This window comes from Cebus imitator, unplaced genomic scaffold (genome assembly GCF_001604975.1).
Source record: "Cebus imitator isolate Cc_AM_T3 unplaced genomic scaffold, Cebus_imitator-1.0 Scaffold14, whole genome shotgun sequence".
Classification (NCBI taxonomy): domain Eukaryota; kingdom Metazoa; phylum Chordata; class Mammalia; order Primates; family Cebidae; genus Cebus; species Cebus imitator.
Genome location: NW_016107329.1, coordinates 9497035 through 9515651, shown reverse-complemented (window position 1 = coordinate 9515651; position 18617 = coordinate 9497035). Strand labels below are relative to the sequence as shown.

General features: G+C 44.5%; 1 protein-coding gene across 12 annotated transcripts in view; it reads right to left on the bottom strand.

The window, feature by feature from the left end:
- The window catches only part of ARHGEF7 (Rho guanine nucleotide exchange factor 7), a 188867-nt gene that overhangs the window by 73761 nt on the left and 96489 nt on the right, over positions 1-18617 (bottom strand). For all 12 annotated transcript variants that reach the window (XM_017502150.2, XM_017502080.2, XM_017502109.2 and 9 more), the window contains one exon: positions 1603-1691. In XM_017502150.2, coding sequence (XP_017357639.1) covers positions 1603-1691 — 89 coding nt within the window. The remainder of the gene's footprint in view (positions 1-1602; positions 1692-18617) is intronic.

Genomic DNA, 18617 nt, shown 5'->3' with positions numbered 1-18617 from the left:
ATGAAGGTGATGCAGAGCACTAGGAGACGACAGAAAACAGGCATCCCAGGGAACGCGGGCCACACCACAGGCTAAAGGAGTCTGACCTTATGAAAGTCGACGAAGTTGAGATGGAAGGCAGAGCCCAAGCAGCTAAATGAAGACGAATGAAGAAAAGGGAAGAAAGAAGGGAAGCAGAAAAAAGTGTTTCCAAGGCAGAAAAGGGTCTGGAGTTGACCAAATACAAGAAAAAGAAGTCAAAGACTGCTACTGAGGTAAGAGAAATGGCATGATGCATGAAGAGAGACCTGTTCCCAAGAAGATGCAGAAATGTCAAACTCTGAAAAATTAGCAGTAAAAGTGGAGGCAAGAGAAGTGTTCCCGTACCCAAGTGCAAGCTCAGCAAGGGGAGAGCACCCGCCATTCTGTTCACCGTGTACCCAGTGCCTTTAACAAAGCTGCACAGAGCAGGCACCAAATAGACAGTTATTAACGAGTGGGTCCCCACGCCAGTCTGCCCTGCAGAAAGATGGCGGAGCAGATGGAAGGTGGGCACTCAGGAGAACGCTGACAGCGCGGGCCCCACACCACAAAACGGTGGCAGAGGTCCACGTGCTGGAGCTGTTCAGACTCTATTTCACCACAACTTTTCACCATTTCTCAACATAGGTGCAGAAAATGAAAAGCTCACAATACAACAGCTGCTGCAGAGACACACCAATCAACTGCTACTTCATACCAACAACTCAAAGGTCTCAGAGGTTCATATTTATATCTCCTCACTAGGAAAATAAAAAAGATTGGGAATAGGGAAAGAAATAACCAAATAAATGCACATTTTCTCCAGAATTCATAACATACATATGTTTAGAGGGTTTGCTTTGCTGTTATTATGTTGAGTAGACTAAAAATTATTTTCCATTTCTATAGCGCATGCAATTGCTGCATAAGCTTAGGTACGAAGAAGGTTTAGACAATACAGACTTAATACCATGAGACTATACACTGATTTAATAGAATTAGACTATACAGATTTAATAGCATTAGACTATACAGACAATAGCATTAGACTACACAGATTCAATACCATTAGGCTATACAGATTTAATACCACATACTGAACATATTAAGCTGCAAATTTTAGGATCCAGAAACACCTGTCTTTAACAGGTATAGCATGTAGATGTGCTCCCCTAATTCCACGCCATGTGATAGGTACACAACAATCCTGGGCAAGACTGTATTAAGAGGAAAAATAAATTAGAAACCCTATGTCTAAAGTACTTACACCCTACTCTGAATACAAACAGAATGGCACTCAATGCATATAAAATTTTCAAATATCATCATATACCTTTTAAAATATCATTTTTGAAGACTGGCAATAACATGGGGAAACAGTGACATTACTAAGTTATGGAACAAGAGCAAGGGATGTTTCCGTATACACAGTATTAAAACAAAAACATATAAAAATACTGAGATTACAAGGAAACTGTGTGGCAGATGAACGAAGTTTATTTCCTTTTCCTATTCTAGGTAGTTTACCTATATTCTACATTGCTGAGTTTTAGAGACAGTCAAAAAATCAGTTAGCTACAAAAATGTTTTGCAGTTACTCACCACATTGTAATAGCTTTTGTTTATGGCAGTTGTATCAAATCCTTTGGGAGGACTCTTCAATGTTCCTGATTTGGGAGACACAGGCTTCTCTGAAATAAAAATGCAACATAGTTTTACTGATCAATACTAAAGATGACAAAAGTCTCCAGCCCCTCACGCTGCCCAAGGATACTCATCCGGCAGCCTCACTGAATTAACAAGCCACAAGGAACGCCGAGGAAAAGGCCCTCCACGGTGACCCTCAGCACCCCAGAAACCCAGTCCCTCAGGCTCGGCTCACCAAGGCCAATCTCCGCACCCCATCCCACTCTGCTCTCCCAGTTTCAAGCTGAAGACGTCTGCGAGACTGTGCTCCCCGAGCATCAGCCCAAACCAAAGCAGTTCAGCTATAAGGACAGTTTAACAGTGTGGTAAATACAAAGCATCACCCAAATAAGAGCCATTTTGGCAGAAATGTAACAATATTAAAACATAGGGCTAAATGTTAGGGATTCAGATCCCTCAGAATGGAAAAGTCTCTTTAAACAAGTAGGATCTGCCTCAGGGCTTGAAATAACCATCATTCACAGGAGACGAGCAGAAAGAAAAGTCACCTCAAACAGGGGCAAAACCAAGAAAAACCCGCACCACCTTCACTTCCATACCAGCCAAAACTGTTAAAGCAGTCCTGATTCCAGCAAGGATTCAATGTTTTAAAACAGCACCGCTTTTGCTCCACATCCATTCAACACATATTTACTCAGCATAACAGATGCTGACGAAACATCTGCCAAACAAAAACATGACATCGTGCAAGCCAGTCATCGGCTCTACGGGAGGGGGCGGTCTCTATCACTGGTCCTGTGAACGGTGTGGGCATGTCTACTACTGGTTCTTCGGGGTGAGTCTGTCTTTCAATAGTTCTGTGGGTGTGGGTGTGGGTGTGTGTGTGTGTGTCTATTCTCAGTTCTAAGGACAGTGTCTGTGTCTTTACCATTTGTTCTACAGACAGTGCACTGTGTCTATATCACTGGTTCTAAGGGGTGGGTGAGTCCCTCTGACACTCAATGGTTTTATTGGTGTGTATCTCTACTAATGGCTGGATGGACAGAGTGTGCGTCTATCACGATTCTATGGGGTGGGTCTCTCAATGGCTGGGGGTGTGTGTGTGTGTCTATCGCAGTTCCAGCGGGTATATCTCTCAGCAATTCTATGGGGTGGGCAGACAGGTCTAACATTGATTCTACGTGTTCTGTACATCTAACACTGGTTCTATGGATTCTGTCTACCACTGCTTTCCAGGGCTACAGGGGCAGTGTATCAAATTGCAGCTAGTGGGGACAAACGAAAGGGAGAGGTTTTTTTTCCCCACATTCTTCCCTAAGAAACTCTAATGAGCATTTTCTAGGGAACTTAATTCCTCCCAGTTCTCCCTCAAGCTCGCCTCCACTGCAAGAATCCAGCCGCGTGAACCCCCTCACTGGGCAGAAACGCACCCCTTCCCTCTGGTGTGTGAGCAGCACCTGTCCACAGTCCATCCTTCTGCTCTCCTCTCCTGCCACACAACCCCCGTCCGCAATCTCAGTGCCCTGGGGTTGGAGGTGGTATATCCCGAGCAGTGCCTGCAACCCCAAACACTCCCAGTTTCAGGTCCCTAATGCCTACTGCCTCCCCAGGACCTGCAACATCTTCTCGCAACAGAAACCCGGAATGCCCCAAACCAACCTCATGCTCTTGAACCTTGCATCCTCATTCTGTGGAGCTGTTCACCTAAATCTTCCTTCAAGGCTTCACTGTCAAGTTTTTCACGGTGGCTGAAAACGAGGTGCCACTGCCAAAATTCTCTCTGCCCACAGGATGGAAAACGCAACTCCATGGGAAACAAATCACCTCTACACTGTAAGAGCTACAAGGAGGAAAACCTATCTATTCTTGCTAGCACACTTTCCTATTCCATCTCTTATCTGCAGCTAAGAATAGAAGAAAAACCATGAAATGTTTTCATTTGAGGAAAAATAACACTTTTTCATCTTTAATGTCTGCAATTTGGAGGCAGAATAGAAACTAGTAGCACAGGGGAGACTGCCCACACCTAAGTTACAACCACACGTCGGCATGCGTGCCAGGGAACTGAGCTTCCTAACAGTGACCCTGAAACTGCTTTGAATTATTTTAAAAGTAATTAATTTGCCAGCTATGTTATTTTCAACTTAAGACATACCTCACAGCTCAACACCACAGTTAATAAAATTCCATTAATTTACTATGAGAACTATCAGGAAACCAAAAAAAGAGTTTTCAAAAGAAAAAGTTTCAAGTTACTAACATTACATAAAAATAAGAAACAGGGGAAGAAACCCAGACAAATCAGGTTAAGTCCAGGCAGGTTGCCTTTTCTCCCTTAGGAAAAAAGAGCTCCCAATTCTGCGGGTGCCGAATGGGAGGTCTCAAGATCAAGTTCCCCAAAATACCCTGTGGTTAGTTTCCAACAAGAGGGCACTGCTGAGGTGTGCCACCCACAACATGCCCTTGCTTCCAATTAGGAAGCATAACTTCCACAAACACCCAAGGCGGGCCTGCTGTCAGGAGATCCTGCCGGGGGACGGGAAGCCCCTGGCTGCCAGACCCTAGCCAGGCCACTCCTGGCTTCCGATGTGAGGCTCCTTGCTCGCCCCACCACTGTCCAGGCACCTGGGCAGTCAGGGCAGAGGAAACACAGCATCAACAGGAGGGGCATGGGGCAGCAGGGGCACAGGCAACTCCCAGGCAGCCTAGGAAGCCTTCTAGTAGCATCTATCCAAAAAAAAGCATTGAAATTAACCTAAGAGAGGCTAAATTATGGCCATTCATAACAGACAGAAGAGCACATGGCAGGTCAACAGATTAGAAAGCACTCAACAATCCTACCACCCCCAGAAAAGCAGCATGTTTGGCGCATCTGGTAGCTAAAACAAAACTTGCTGGTATTGAGGTGTGCGGAACCAAGAGAATGCAGTTCTGTGCCACCTTTCCAGGGGCTGGCTGCGGCAGCAAGTCTTCCCTTTCTTACTGCAAACTAGAAAAATGCTGAAAACAAGAGAATTTAAATATAGATGAGCAAAAGAAAAGGAAAAAACGAAGTGCCAAAAAGCAAAGACGAAACCCTCTCACTGGGTGAGGGGAGGCAGTCCGGCTTCCAGGCCCCAGCGGCTGGGGCCACACCTAACGCAGGAGAAGAGAGACCTGCTCCAACCTAAGCAAATAAAACTGCATCCCTCAGTGACCTGCACTGCTGATGCAAAGTGGTCTGGAAGCTTCTGTGCACTGGTCTAGAGAAACAGCAAGGAAGCGTGCGGGCTGCTCACAGGTACAGATGGGGACACAGCCTAGCAGAAACGGAAATCCAGAGGCACCTGCCTGGCAGCACTGCTCCAACCTACACTCTCCTCTTGCAGGACTACCAGGACCTGCCTGGGACAAAAAAGTCTCTGGGAGTCCCTGAAAAGGCAAATGTTATTGCTCTCTGCAGAAATATTTCTACAACCCAGGGCACACAGGAAGCCACCATCAGGAATGAACCCACCATTAAGCAATATCAGCCACAGAAGGGATTGAGCTGCCAGGAGTGTGTGAGCAGATGTGGCATATAAGGGCCAGCTTCCCCAAAGTAGAAATAAGAGGAAAGTCAAGACCTAATGTAATCTATTGTTCAAAATGACATGAAAGGCTGGGTGCAGTGGCTCACACCTGTAATCCCAGCACTTTGGGAGGCCGAGGAGGGCAGATCACAAGGTCAGGAGATTTAGACCATCCTGGCTAACATGGCGAAACCCTGTCTCTACTAAAAATACAAATTTTAGCTCGGTGTCATGGTGCGTGCCTGTAGTCCCAGTACTTAGAACTCTGAGGCAGGAGAATCACTTAAACCCAGAAGGCGAAGGTTACAGTGAGTCAACATCCCATCACTGCCCTTCAGCCTGACAACAGAGGGAGACTCCATTTCAAAAAAACATAAAAATTATAAAAAAATAAAATGACAGGAAAAATATGCAATGAGGAACAACCACAATGAATAGAAAAGGCATCATGGAGATTAAAAACATCTGCAACAGCAGCAAAACTTCTAGAAATAAACAATATGGTCACCAAAGGGAAATCTCCACAAACAGGTTAGTATCACCGTGAGGGGAATTGATGAAAGGACAGGCAGAGGAATGGATTACAATTAACGTAACACAGTGAAACAAACACGCAAAGTAGACTAAACGCAACAGAGGGCAAAATAAGACATTTAGTAAGATATTCAGGAGAAAACACAGGGAATGAGCAGGAAACAGTCCTTGAGAAGGTACCTTCCGGAGCTGAAGAGCTCTGGAGTCCTTGGGCTGAGGAAGTACAGCCAGCCCTGAGCAAACCACAGTCCACCGAGACATGGGAATACTGCACAGCCCGGCCAGGGCCAGGTCCGGAAGGCCAGGTCTGGAGAGCCAGGTGCGATGCCCTCCGCCACCCGGAGGCAGCTCCACCATCACAGGGCTGGGTATTTCCGCCTCTTGTGAGAAGAATACACTTCTGTGAGTCCTTATATTTGCCTCTTCTACTTGACTGAAAGTTACCCAGCCACTTCTCTGTTTTAGTGGTTATGCTTTCATTTGTGATGTACCGCTGACCCAACAAAGTCTAGAGTTAATCATCAGCACTGCCTTCAACCAGAGCAGATGTGGCCCTGAAAGCAACTGGGAATTCCCACTTCCTCCTCTGACCTCCTGTACTGGAGCGCTGAGCATGGTTTCCTGGAGTGTTCCTCACACACTCAGAGTTCACACACTCAATGCCGGTGTGTGCCTGCCTGTGCCCACCAGAGTCTGCCTGCCACTTTCCTGAACCACATGCGTCTTCCTGTCATGTGACGTCCTCCTAGTGTTCAAGGGATGATTTACTAATACTCTCAATCTTTGTCTGAATATATTCTAATTGTGCCATCACTATTTTTTCCCCAAACTTTAAGATAGAAACATATAAATATACATAAACATACAGATAATGACCATGTACACTCTTAACAGCGTTAGCTGGCCTCAGCACTGAGCTGGTCTCATCCACTCCCGCCTTGTTCTCTGCTAGAAGCCCGACCGGCAAGTCTCAGAGATAATATCATCGTCTCCACCCACCAAACTTCAGTGTTAGTAAAGAAGCCTTTCTTCTTTAAACTCAAAATCCTAACATCAGACCATGATCACAGACCTGACAACATTAATGATTTTTAAATAGTATCTAATGCTTTGTGTATATTCAGATCTCCCTGTTTGTCAAAACAAAGGCTTTCTGAAGTCAGCTTATTTGAATCAGGAACCAAATAAAGTCTGCAGAGCACATCTGGCCGTTGTGCCTCCAAGTCTCTCATTCTGTAAAGTCACGCCTCCTCTTTTTTGGATGCCAGAGGAGAGCAGAGAGCACAGCATCTTTACCCTTACGTCATGGGCCGTGCATCAAAACTTCTGGGAAGAAACTCTTGGGTTTCCCACTGCTCTGTTTCTCACTTTCCACAACAGTGGTCACCAAAGTATTTGTGGAATGGATGTTGGTTGTGGTTTTAGAACCAAATGTAATTGGTATAATTGTGAACAGCCCTGACAATGCAATATAAAGCTGTAGCTGAGTAAAGGCAAAACGTAAGAGGATAGAGAAAAGGATCAAGGTGAATCTTCATGGTACAAAGCCTCTCATTTAGTGTACCAATAAAGGAAACCAACAGAAGAACAAATTCATAACAAAGAACAAATGCAGAAGAAAGGAAGGAGGAGGGGGAAGACAAGAAGTCAACAGGTGGTATCTACGGGGTACACAGCAGGCCCTGAAGATGCTGAGGGCTTGGTTTCAGACCATGGCAATACAGTGAGTCACACGACTGTTTCCTACTGCATACAGATGCTATATTTACACTGTACTGTAGAATATTCAGTGCGCAATTACACTGTCTAAAAAAAGGACATTCCTTAGTTAAAAAATAAATGTTTCTTAAAAATGCTGACAGTCATCTGAGCCTTCAGCAAGCTGTAACCTCTTTGCCTATAGAGGGTCTTGCCTCAATGTGGACGGCTGCTGACTGATCAGTGGCTGTGGAAGGCTGGGTGGCCACGGACACTTCTTGAAACAAGACAACGAAGTGTGCCATGTCAACTGACTCTTGCCTTCATGAGAGATTTCTCTGGAGCGCGAGAAGCTGTTTGACAGCATTTTACACACATACAACTTCTTACAAAGTTAGAGTCAATAGTCAGAAACCCTGCTAATGCTTTATCAACTAACTTTATGCAACAGTCTAAATCTTTTGTAATTTCAACAATGTTCACGGCACTTCAGCAAGGGTAGACTCTATTTCAAGAATCCACTTTCTCATGAGGCTGCAGCAGTTCTGTCACATCTCCAGGCTCCACTTCGAATTCTAGTTCTCTTGATGTTCCCACCACAGAGGTAGTTCCTTCCTCCCCTGAAGTCCTGAAGCCTTCAGGTCATCCTTCAGGGTTATAATCAACATCTTCCAGCCTGTTAATGTTAATATTTTAACCTCCTCCCATAAATCACAAATGTTCTTAACAGCATCCAAAGCGGTAAATCCTTTCCAGAAGGTTTTCAAATTACTTTGCATAGATCCAGTAAAGGAATCACTATTCATGGTCTTACAAAATGTATTTCTTAAATGCTAAGACCCGAAAATCTAAATTAATCCTTGACCCATGAGCTGCTGAATGGACACTGTGTCGGCAGCATGAAAATCACATTAATTTATTTGTGCATCTCCCCCAGAGTTCTTGGGTGACTGGGTACACCGTCAATGAGCAGTAACATGCTCACAGCAATCTCTTTTTTTTCCTGAGTGGGAGGTCTCTACAGTGGGATTAAAATATTCAGCAAACCATGATACAAGCAGATGTGCCGTCACCCAGGCTTCATGTTCCAACTTACAGAGCAGAGAGGCAAAGTTGGGTGAACGTAATTCTTAAGGGTACTAGGATTTTGAGAATGGTAAATGAGAACTGGCTTCAACTCAGTCACTAGCTACATTAGCCCCAGAGCCAAGAGTCAGCCTGTTAGTGTGGCCACCTTCTCTGATGATCTTAGCTAGATCTTCTGGATGACTTGCTGCAGCTTCTCCATCAGCACATGCTGCTTCACCTTGCACTTTTATGGTCTGGAGACGGCTTCTTTCCTTCAACCTCAGGCACCAACCACCACTAGTTTCAAACTCTTCTTCTGAAGCTTCCTCCCCTCTGAGTCTTCATAGAATTGAAGAGACTAGGCTTTGCCTTAAGGAATGTTGTAGCTGGTTTGATCTTCCATCCAGACCACTCAAACTTTATCCATATCACCAATAAGGTGGTTTCATTGCTTATCATTCATGTGGTCACTGGAGTAGCACTTATAATTTCCTTCAAAAGCTTTTTCTTTGTATTCACAACCTGACTGCCTGGCGCCACAGGCCTAGATTTCAGCCTATCTCGCCTTAGACATGCCTTCCTAAGTGTAATCATTTCTAGCTTTTGATTTAAAGTGAGAGACATGCAACTCTTCCTTTCACTTGAACACTTAGAGGCCAGAGCAGGGTTACAAATTGGCCTAATTTCAGTATTTTTGTGTCTCAGGGAATGGGTGGCCTGAGGAAAGAAAAAGAGATGGGGAATTCCCAGTCAGTAGGGCAGTCAGAACACACACAACATTTATCGATTAAGTCTGCCATCTTACATGGGCATGGTTCATGGCACCCCAAAACAATTATAACAGCAACACCAAAGATCACTAATCACAGATCACCATAATGGATACAAAAAAGGAAGAGTGAGAAATAGTGCAAGAATTACCCAAATGCAGCACAGGGGCAGGAAATGGGCATAAGCTGCTGGAAAAATGGTGCCAACAGTGATGCCCAGCACAGGGTTGCCGCAAACCTTCCATTTCTAAGAGAAAAAAAAAAAAAAAAAAAAACAAGCAAAGCGCAAAAAAGTGAGGTGTGCCCTATAAATCAAGCAGAGAAGTCTCTGCATATTCTGAAGAGTTGCAAGGCAGCCACTTAGAGGAGGACCGCAGGTGAGTCAAGGCTCTTCCTGGATCAGGCCTGCGGGAGTGGGAGGCCTCTGCTCTTCCCCACATAAGCTCTTCTGTCTACTGGCTTATCACATGCGACAAGCACATGGCATGTAAGTAATACAATTACTCAAGCATAAATGCAAATAAAACTTTTTTAAAAAAAGAGACTCTCTAATACTGGAAGACCAACAACCTGACCCCAAATTACTCTAAGTCAGTTGATTTATGGGATGTGCCCCTGAAATGGAAGATGTGTAATCTCCCACTGACAATGGGAGACGGCCACATTTGAGTGAGGATGTGCATGGTATACCAATCTAGGAGAATATTCACTTTCACATGCCAGAAAAACTTCCAAATCATCTAGTCCAAGACCCCTTTGTATGTAATGCTATAAGATGCTCCCTATACCTGCCTCAGAGGGCCCTTATCTTCCAATTTATGTTATTCCCTCTAGTTTAAAAAATATCACACACTGGGGTCTGTGGAGGAGAACTAGCAGAGGGACACCAGGGGGTGCAGAGTTGGGAAGGGAAAACATGGGGAGAAATGCCAGATATAGGTGATGGGAAGGAAGGCAGCAAACCACATTGCCATGTATGTACCTATGCAACAATCTTGCATGTTCTTCACATGTACCCCCAAACCTAAAATGCAATATATATATATATATATATATATATATAGACATAGACAGATAGATAGATGGATAGATGAATATAGAAACAATAGTGCTGAGAGGCCCATCCTGCAATACAGCCTTATGCACCCCATCCAAACCCAGTCCTCACCAGAGAGGGGGAAGGGCAAACTCACGTCCAGTGGCGCAAAGGAAAGCAAGCTTCTGTGTTACTTTTGTCCTTTTCCCTGCACAGATTACACTTATACCAAACACTGTTCCTCCACAGTTAAATTAATAACGACATCCAAAATTCAGCTGCATGTTATGTTGCTTTATGTCAAAATAAAAAATATTTAAAAGTGACCATGTGAACACTCGTTAAAAATCTGTGATCAGCAAATGACAGTCCCATTTAAGTTCTCACATCACTCCTAAACACAGATTGTTAGTCATCATCTCAAGCTAACCAGCCTGCAAAACAGCATTTACAAGAAATGTCTTTAATGTACAACAGATAATGAGCCGTCTAGAAATGGGAGAATTACTAAAGTCAGCACATTAGAAATCATCACCTAAAAAAGCCTGAGTCCACATGCATACACAGAACACAAGCTGTGTCCTCACAGTTGCTAATCGTGTGCACCACGCCACACCATGCTGGCCACGTGCAACCTCAGTACCTCCACTTCTATTTAACCACAGCAACCACCATCGCCACTCACTTCCAGAACGGACCTTGCTGCTTCTCTCCTTATCTTCTCCCTTGAATTTAGGAAATTCTGAAGTAAGAAAGAGTGAGGGTGGGTGTGTGTAAAACACAAATACAAATCAGTCAGTATGTAAAAGCTGCTGTAGAAATCCATGGGTCTTACATAACCAAAAAGGTGCACAGAAAATAAATGCCAAGTAACAACTATGTACCTTCCATAAGACTGTACAAATTCAGAAATAATACACGATGTTCTTGACGCAAGCATTAGAAAGATCGTTATTACAGAATCCTGGAAAATAATCTGTCTTCAAAGAGGAACTATTCAAACAAGAAACGGTGAATCTTGACAAGAACAATTCCATCTCCAACCACAAGAGGGCAAACAACCAGCAGCTATATACACTTCCCCAGCAAAGCCAGAGAGGTGAACTGGACCATCTGGTCAATTTATCTGGAGATAAACAGCCTAAAAAATGTCATTTAGAGAAAAGCTTCAGTTCTTATTTATTCAGTAAAAATATTCATACATCAAATTAAAATATAATGCAGAAGAGAAGCCCTCAATTTAAAGTAAGTCAGTATTTTCAGGAATAAAGAAATGGTCCTAATATGATGGTCAGAGAAGTCTCTAAGTTTGGAACCTGGCACAATTTTGTTTTCAGAAAGATCAAACACTAATTAACTATAAATTAAAATACATTAAACGCCCTCTTCAAAAAAGGAAACCTATTCCAAAATCAGAAAGCCACGTAAACTACTGGAAAAAATGCAATACGGCCGCTCCCTCCCTATCCATGGGGGTGCCTTCAGTACCACCCACTGGATGTCTGAAACTGCAGATACATCTCTGTATATATCTGCAGATCCTATGTACTATGTTTTCCTATCCATACATACCTATGCGAGTTCAATGTGGAAATTAGGCACCATAACAGATTAACAACAACTAATAATGAAACAGAACAATTATAACATACTATAACTAAAGTTATATGAACGTGGTCTCTCTCACTCAAAATATCTTGCTGTATTGTTCTCACCTATTTTGAACCATGATTGATCGCAGGTAACTGTAACCACATTATGCAAAGCCAGAGGTGGGAAGGAGGTCTGCTGTACTGAAATGTAATTGTGATCCTAGAGTTTTATCCTCAACTGCTCTCTAGTGACACGGTAAAAAATGTGGTTTCACACCTGCCTCAAATGCCCACATTTAAAATCAGACCAGGCTGGGCATGGTGGCTCACGCCTGTAATCCCAGTGCCTTGGGAGGTACGAGGTGGGTGGATCACTTGAGGTCAGAAGTTTGAGACCAGCCTGGACAACATGGTGACACCCCATCTCTACTAAAAATACACATATTAGCTAGGCGTGGCGGTGCGTGCCTTTAATCCCAGCTACTCGGGAGGCTGAGGCAGGAGAATCATTTGAACCTGGGAGGCAAAGGCTGCAGCAAGCGGAGATTGCGCCACTGCACTCCAGCCTGGGCAACAAGAGTGGAACTCCAGCTCACAAAACAAAATAAAGTCATACTAGCATGACTTTCCACACAATATGTTCAGGTAACTAGAGAACACCAGGGATAGAAGGTTATTCCCTTGGTTCAATCATCAGATACAGTTTAGCATGAATCACTAACATGCTCAAAAATAATATTTCTTCAATTTTAAAAAATAAACAGGAAAAAAAGGGCAATTTTCCAAAGTTACCCAGGTCTCAGTTTGGCTCAAAACCTATTGGGATGGTTAATACTGAGTGTCAACTTGATTGGATTGAAGGATACAAAGCACTAATCCTGGGTGTGCCTGTGAGAGTCTAGCCAAAGGAGACTAACATTTGAGTCAGGGGTGGAGGGGGAGGCAGATCCACCCTTAATCCGCTGGGCACCATCTAGTCAGCTTCCAGCAAATACTGTATAAAGCAGGCAGAAAAACGTGAAGAGGCGAGACTGGCCTAACCTCCCACCCTACATCTTTCTCCGGTGCTGGATGCTTCCTGCCCTTGAACATCAGACTCCAACTTCTTTGGTTTGAGACTCAGATTGGCTCTCTTTGGTCCTCAAGCTTCAGATGGCCTACTGTGGGACCTTGTGATTGTGTAAGTTAATACTTAGTAAACACACATACACACACACACACACATATATAAACAGGCACACATATCAAGGTGAGACCCCCTCTCTATATATATATTACGTACGTATATATGTATATGTATATACATACACACACATGTATATATAGACCCTTTTTATATATGTATACGTGTGTGTATACATATACATACACACACACACATACGTGTGTGTGTGTGTGTGTGTGTGTATATATATATATATATATATATATATATATATATATCTCCTATTAGTTCTGTCCCTCTAGAGAACCCTAATACAGATTTTGGTAGCAGGAGTGGTTTTAGAGAAGCAATATTAAGGATGGAGTTCTTTTGTTGGTTTGGGGGCTTCTGGGGGTGGCTGCTTAGTATGATCAGATCAAAAAATGCTAAGGACTCTACTTCTAATAGTATGGAGAACACTGATAGTCCTTGGCGTAAAGAGTTATGTGAAATAAATGCATTTGACACTCCTGATTCATCGCTCATGACAGGCAAGGAGTTTAATGACTGTATACATAATACCTTTGACCACATGTGGAGAACCAAGGAACATAATGAAGCCGGTTGGTTGCTCCTAAGTTCAGTGGACAAAATGACGAAAGAAAATGATAGACTCAGGGATTCTGTCTCTCAGCTTCAGAAGCAGATACTGAACCTGAAATCTGCTAAGATTGCCCTGAGTGAGAGTCTTATATCTTAAAGAGAAAGAGCTGAAATTGTGGACAAACAGAAACCAGCTCTTACGCAAGTGGCTGACCTGCAATAAAAGGCGCACGCACAGCCCTATCAGGTGTCTACTGTTAAAGTGAGGGCACTGATAGGAAAAGAATGGGACCCTGCAACTTGGAATGGGGGCATGTGAGAGGACCCTGATGAAGCTGGGGGCACTGAGTTTGTAAGCCAGGGTGAACCTTTTTTGCCAAAGGAAGCTTCCCCATCGCCAGTAGCAGCAACATCTCCTCTCCGACCCATGTTGCCATCAGCCTTTCCACCTTTGAGGAGATAAACCCTGCACTGCCTGAGGCAGTTGCCAGGCAAAATCATGTTGATTCTCCTCAGAAGACACCCCCAACACCCCTGTTTGCTTCAAGACCTATAACTAAAGTCCTGGCGGGCCTCTAGAGATGACGTTGGGAGTGTGACCCATGAGGAGGTGCACTGCACTCAAGAAGAACTGAGTTCTCTAATTTATATTAACAGAAATCTGGAGAACAGGCATAGGAATGGGTATTAAGGGTATGGGATAATGGTGGAAGGAACAGAGAGTTGGAGAAGGGTGAATTCATTGATTTAGACACGCTAAGTAGGGACACTGCTTTTATTACTGCACCTCTGGGAGTTAAAAATGGTTCTAATGGTTTATTTGCTTGGTTTGTTAAAATATGAATTAAAAGATGGCCCACTGTGAGTGAGCTGGAAATGCCTGATCTCCTTTGGTTTATTGTAGTGGAAGGGATCCAAAGGCTTAGGGAGACTGGGATGGTGGAGCGGATGAGTCACTTTAGACCTACTCATTCCACATGGGAGGGTCCAGAAGTTATACCCTTGACCAATGCCCTGTAAAAGAGATTTGTGAGGACAGCACCTGAGTCTTTGAAGAAGGACTGTAATTGCTCTTCTCTGTATGTCAGATCTAACAGTGGGAACTGTAGTCGCTCAACTACAGAATTTAAACACAATGGAAATAATTGGATACCAAGGTGACCGGGGCCAATTGGCAGCACTCAACCATGAAAGGCAAGGCTGGCGTAGCTACCAGAAGGGACAGCAGAGACAAACTGGCAATCAGAATAGTCTGACTCGTCTGGAGCTCTAGCACTGGCTAATCAGTGTTCCGAGAAGTGAAACTGACAGGAAGCCTACTGCATTCCTACTTAATTTACGTTAAGGAGAAAACTTCCAGGTCGAATGGACAAAAGACTAATTTGAATTTTAAAAAATATCATGGCCCTTCAATTTCCAGACTTGAGCCAGATTACAGACCCAGAACCCCTTGAATGAAGGGGAGGCCAGGTCCCCTTGAGGAAGGACCCTGCTACATTACCGACAATTCATGCCATCAATCTTTCTCCCATCCTTCCCCAAGGAGACCTCCAGCCTTTTACCAGGGTAAATGTGCATTGGGAAAAGGGAAATGATCAGACATTTCAGGGACTACTGGACATTGGTTCTGAGCTGACACTGATTCCAGGGGACCCAAAATGTAATTGTGGTCCTCTAGTTAAAGTAGGGGCTTATGGAGGTCAGGTAATTAATGGAGTTTTAGCTCAGATCTTGGCCCCACTTACAGTGGGTCCAGTGGGTCCCTGGACTCATCGTGTGGTCATTTCCCCCATCCCAGAATGCATAAGTGCTACAGACACACTTAGCAGCTGGCAGAACCCCCTGTTGGGTCCCTGACTGGTAGGGTGATTGCTATTATGGTGGGAAAAGCCAAATGGAAGCCATTAGAGCTGCCTCTACCTAGAAAAATGATAAATCAAAAACAGTATCGAATCCCTGGAGAGATTGCGGAGATTAGTGCCACCATCAAGGATTTGAAAGACACAGGGGTGGTGATTCCCACCACGTCCCCATTCAACTCTCCCATTTGTTCTGTGCAGACTCAAATGGATCTTGGAAAATGACAGTGGATTATCATAAGCTTAACCAAGTGGTGACTCCAATTGCAGCTGCAGTACCAGATGTGGTTTCATTGCTTTAGCAAATTAAGACATCTCCTTGTACCTGGTATGCAACCATTGCCTTAGGAAATGCCTTTTTCTCCATTCCTGTCCGTAAGGCCCACCAGAAGCAATCTGCCTTCATCTAGCAATGCCAGCAATACACCTTTACTGTCCTACCTCAGAGATATATTAACTCCCCGGCTTTGTGTCATCATTTTATTCAGAGAGGCCTTGATAACTTTTCACTTCTGCAAGATACCACACTGGTCCATCACATTGATGACATTATGCTGATTGGATTCAGTGGGCAAGAGGCAGGAAACACACACTGGACTTATTGGTGAGACACGTGCATGCCAGAGGATGGGAAATAAATCCGACTGAAATTCAGGGAACTTCTACCTCAGTAAAATTTCTAGGGGTCCAGTGGTGTGGGGCCTGACGAGATATTCCTTCTAAGGTGAAGGATAAGTTGCTGGATTTGGCCCCTCCTACAACCAAGAAAGAGGCACAACACCTGGTGGTCCTATTTGGATTTTGGAAGTAGCACATTCTTCATTTGGGTGTGTTACTCCAATCCATTTACCAAGTGACCCAAAAAGCTGCAGTTTTGAGTGGGGTCCAGAACACGAGAAGGCTCTGCAATGGGTCCAGGCTGCTGTGCAAGCTGCTCTGCCACTTTGGCCATATGACCCAGCGGATCCAACAGTGCTTGAAGTGTCAGTGGCAGATGGGGATGCTGTTTGGAACCTTTGGCGGGCCCTCGCAGGTGAATCACAGCAGAGGCCTCTAGGATTTGGGAGCAAGGCCCTGCCATCTTCTACAGATAACTACTCTCCTTTTGACAGACAGCTGTTAATGGGCTTTGGTGGAAACTCAACATTTGACCAAGGGTCATCAAGTCACCATGTGACCTGAACTACCTATCATGAACTGGGTGCTTTCTGACCAATCTAGCCATAAAGTGGGTCGTGCACAGCAGCGTTCCATCATCAAATGGAAGTGGTATATATGTGATGGGGCTCAAGAAGGTCCTGAAAGCACAAGTAAGTTACATGAGGAAGTGGCTCAAATGCCCAGAGTCTCCACTCCTGCTACCCTCCCTTCTCTCCCCCAGCCTGCACCGATGGCCTCATGGGGAGTTCCCTATGATCAGCTGAACATAAGAGAAGACTAGGGCCTGGTTCACATGGTTCTGCACGGTATGCAGGCACCCCCCGAAAGTGGACAGATGCAGCACTACCGCCCCTTTCTAGAACATCCCTGAAGGGCAGCAGTGAAGGGAAAATCTTCCCAGTGGGCAGAATTTCAAGCAGTGCACCTGGTTGTGTACTTTACATGGAAGGAGAAATGGCCAGATGTGCGATTATATGCTGACTCACGGGCGGTAGCCAATGGTTTGGGTGGATGGTCAAGGACTTAGAAGAATGACTGGAAAATTAGTGACAAAGAAATTTTGAGAAGAGATATGTGGACGGACCTGAGTGGTCAAAAACTGTGAAGGTATCTGTATCCCACGTGAGTGCTCAGCAATGGGTGGCCTCAGCAGAGAAGGATTTTAAAAATCAAGTGGATAGGATGACCCATTTAATAATCAACTGGATTGGATGACCACCACTCAGCCTCTTTCCCCAGTCACCCCTATCATTGCCCAATGGTCCCATGAACAAAGTGGCCATGGTGGCAAGGATGGAGGTTATGCATGGGCTCAGCAACACAGACTTGCACTCACCAAGGCTGACCTGGCTACAGCCACTACTGAGTGGCCTGAAGGACAGCAGTGAAGGGAACAAGATATTCCTTCTAAGGTAAAGGATAAGTTGCTGCATTATCAGCAACTTATCAGAACAAACCAATTTGCCAGGGGCAGAGACCAACACTGAACCCTCGACATGGAATCATTCCTCGGGGTGATCATCCAACTACCTGGTGGCAGAGATCGATTATATTGGGCCTCTTCCATCACTGAAAGGGCAGAAGCTTCCCCTCACCAAAATAGACAGTTACTCCAGATATGGGTTTGCCTATCCCGCACCTCACTGCTTCTGCCAAGACTACCATCTATGGACTCACAAATGCCTTGTCCACTGTCATGGTATTCCACACAGCATTGCCTATAACCAAGGCACTCACTTTAAGGCTAAAGAAGTGTGGCAGTGGGTTCATGCTCATGGAATTGACTGCTCTTACCATGTTCCCCACTATCCTGAAGCAGCTGGATTGACAGAGTGGTGGAATGGCCTTTTGAAGATACAAGTACAATGCCAACTAGATGACAATACTTTGCAGGGCTGGGGCAAAGTTCTCCAAAAGGCCATGTATGATCTGAATCAGTGTCCAATATATGGTACTGTTTCTCCCATAGCCAGGATTCACGGGTGTAGGAATCAAGCGATGGAGATGGTACCACTCATCACCACACCTACTGACCGCTAGCAAAATTTTTGCTTTCTGTTCCCGTGACATTACATTCTGCTGGTCTAGATGTCTTAATTTCAGAGGAAGAAATGCTGCCACCAGGAGACAACAGCAATTCCATTAAACTGGAATTTAAGATTGCCACCTGGACACTTTAGGCTCTTTCTACATTTAAGTCAACAGGCTAAGAAAGTTAGTGTTGGCTGGGGTGACTGATCCAGACTATCAAGATGACATCGGTCTACTACTTGATAATGGAGGTAAGGAAGAGTATGCCTGGAATACAGGAGATCCCTTAGGGCATCTCTTATCACTACCATGCCCTGTGACTAGGATCAATGGGAAACTACAACATCCCAATATGGGCAGGGCTACAAATGGTCCAGACACCTCACGAATGAAGGTTTGGGTCGCTCCATCACAAAAAACAAAA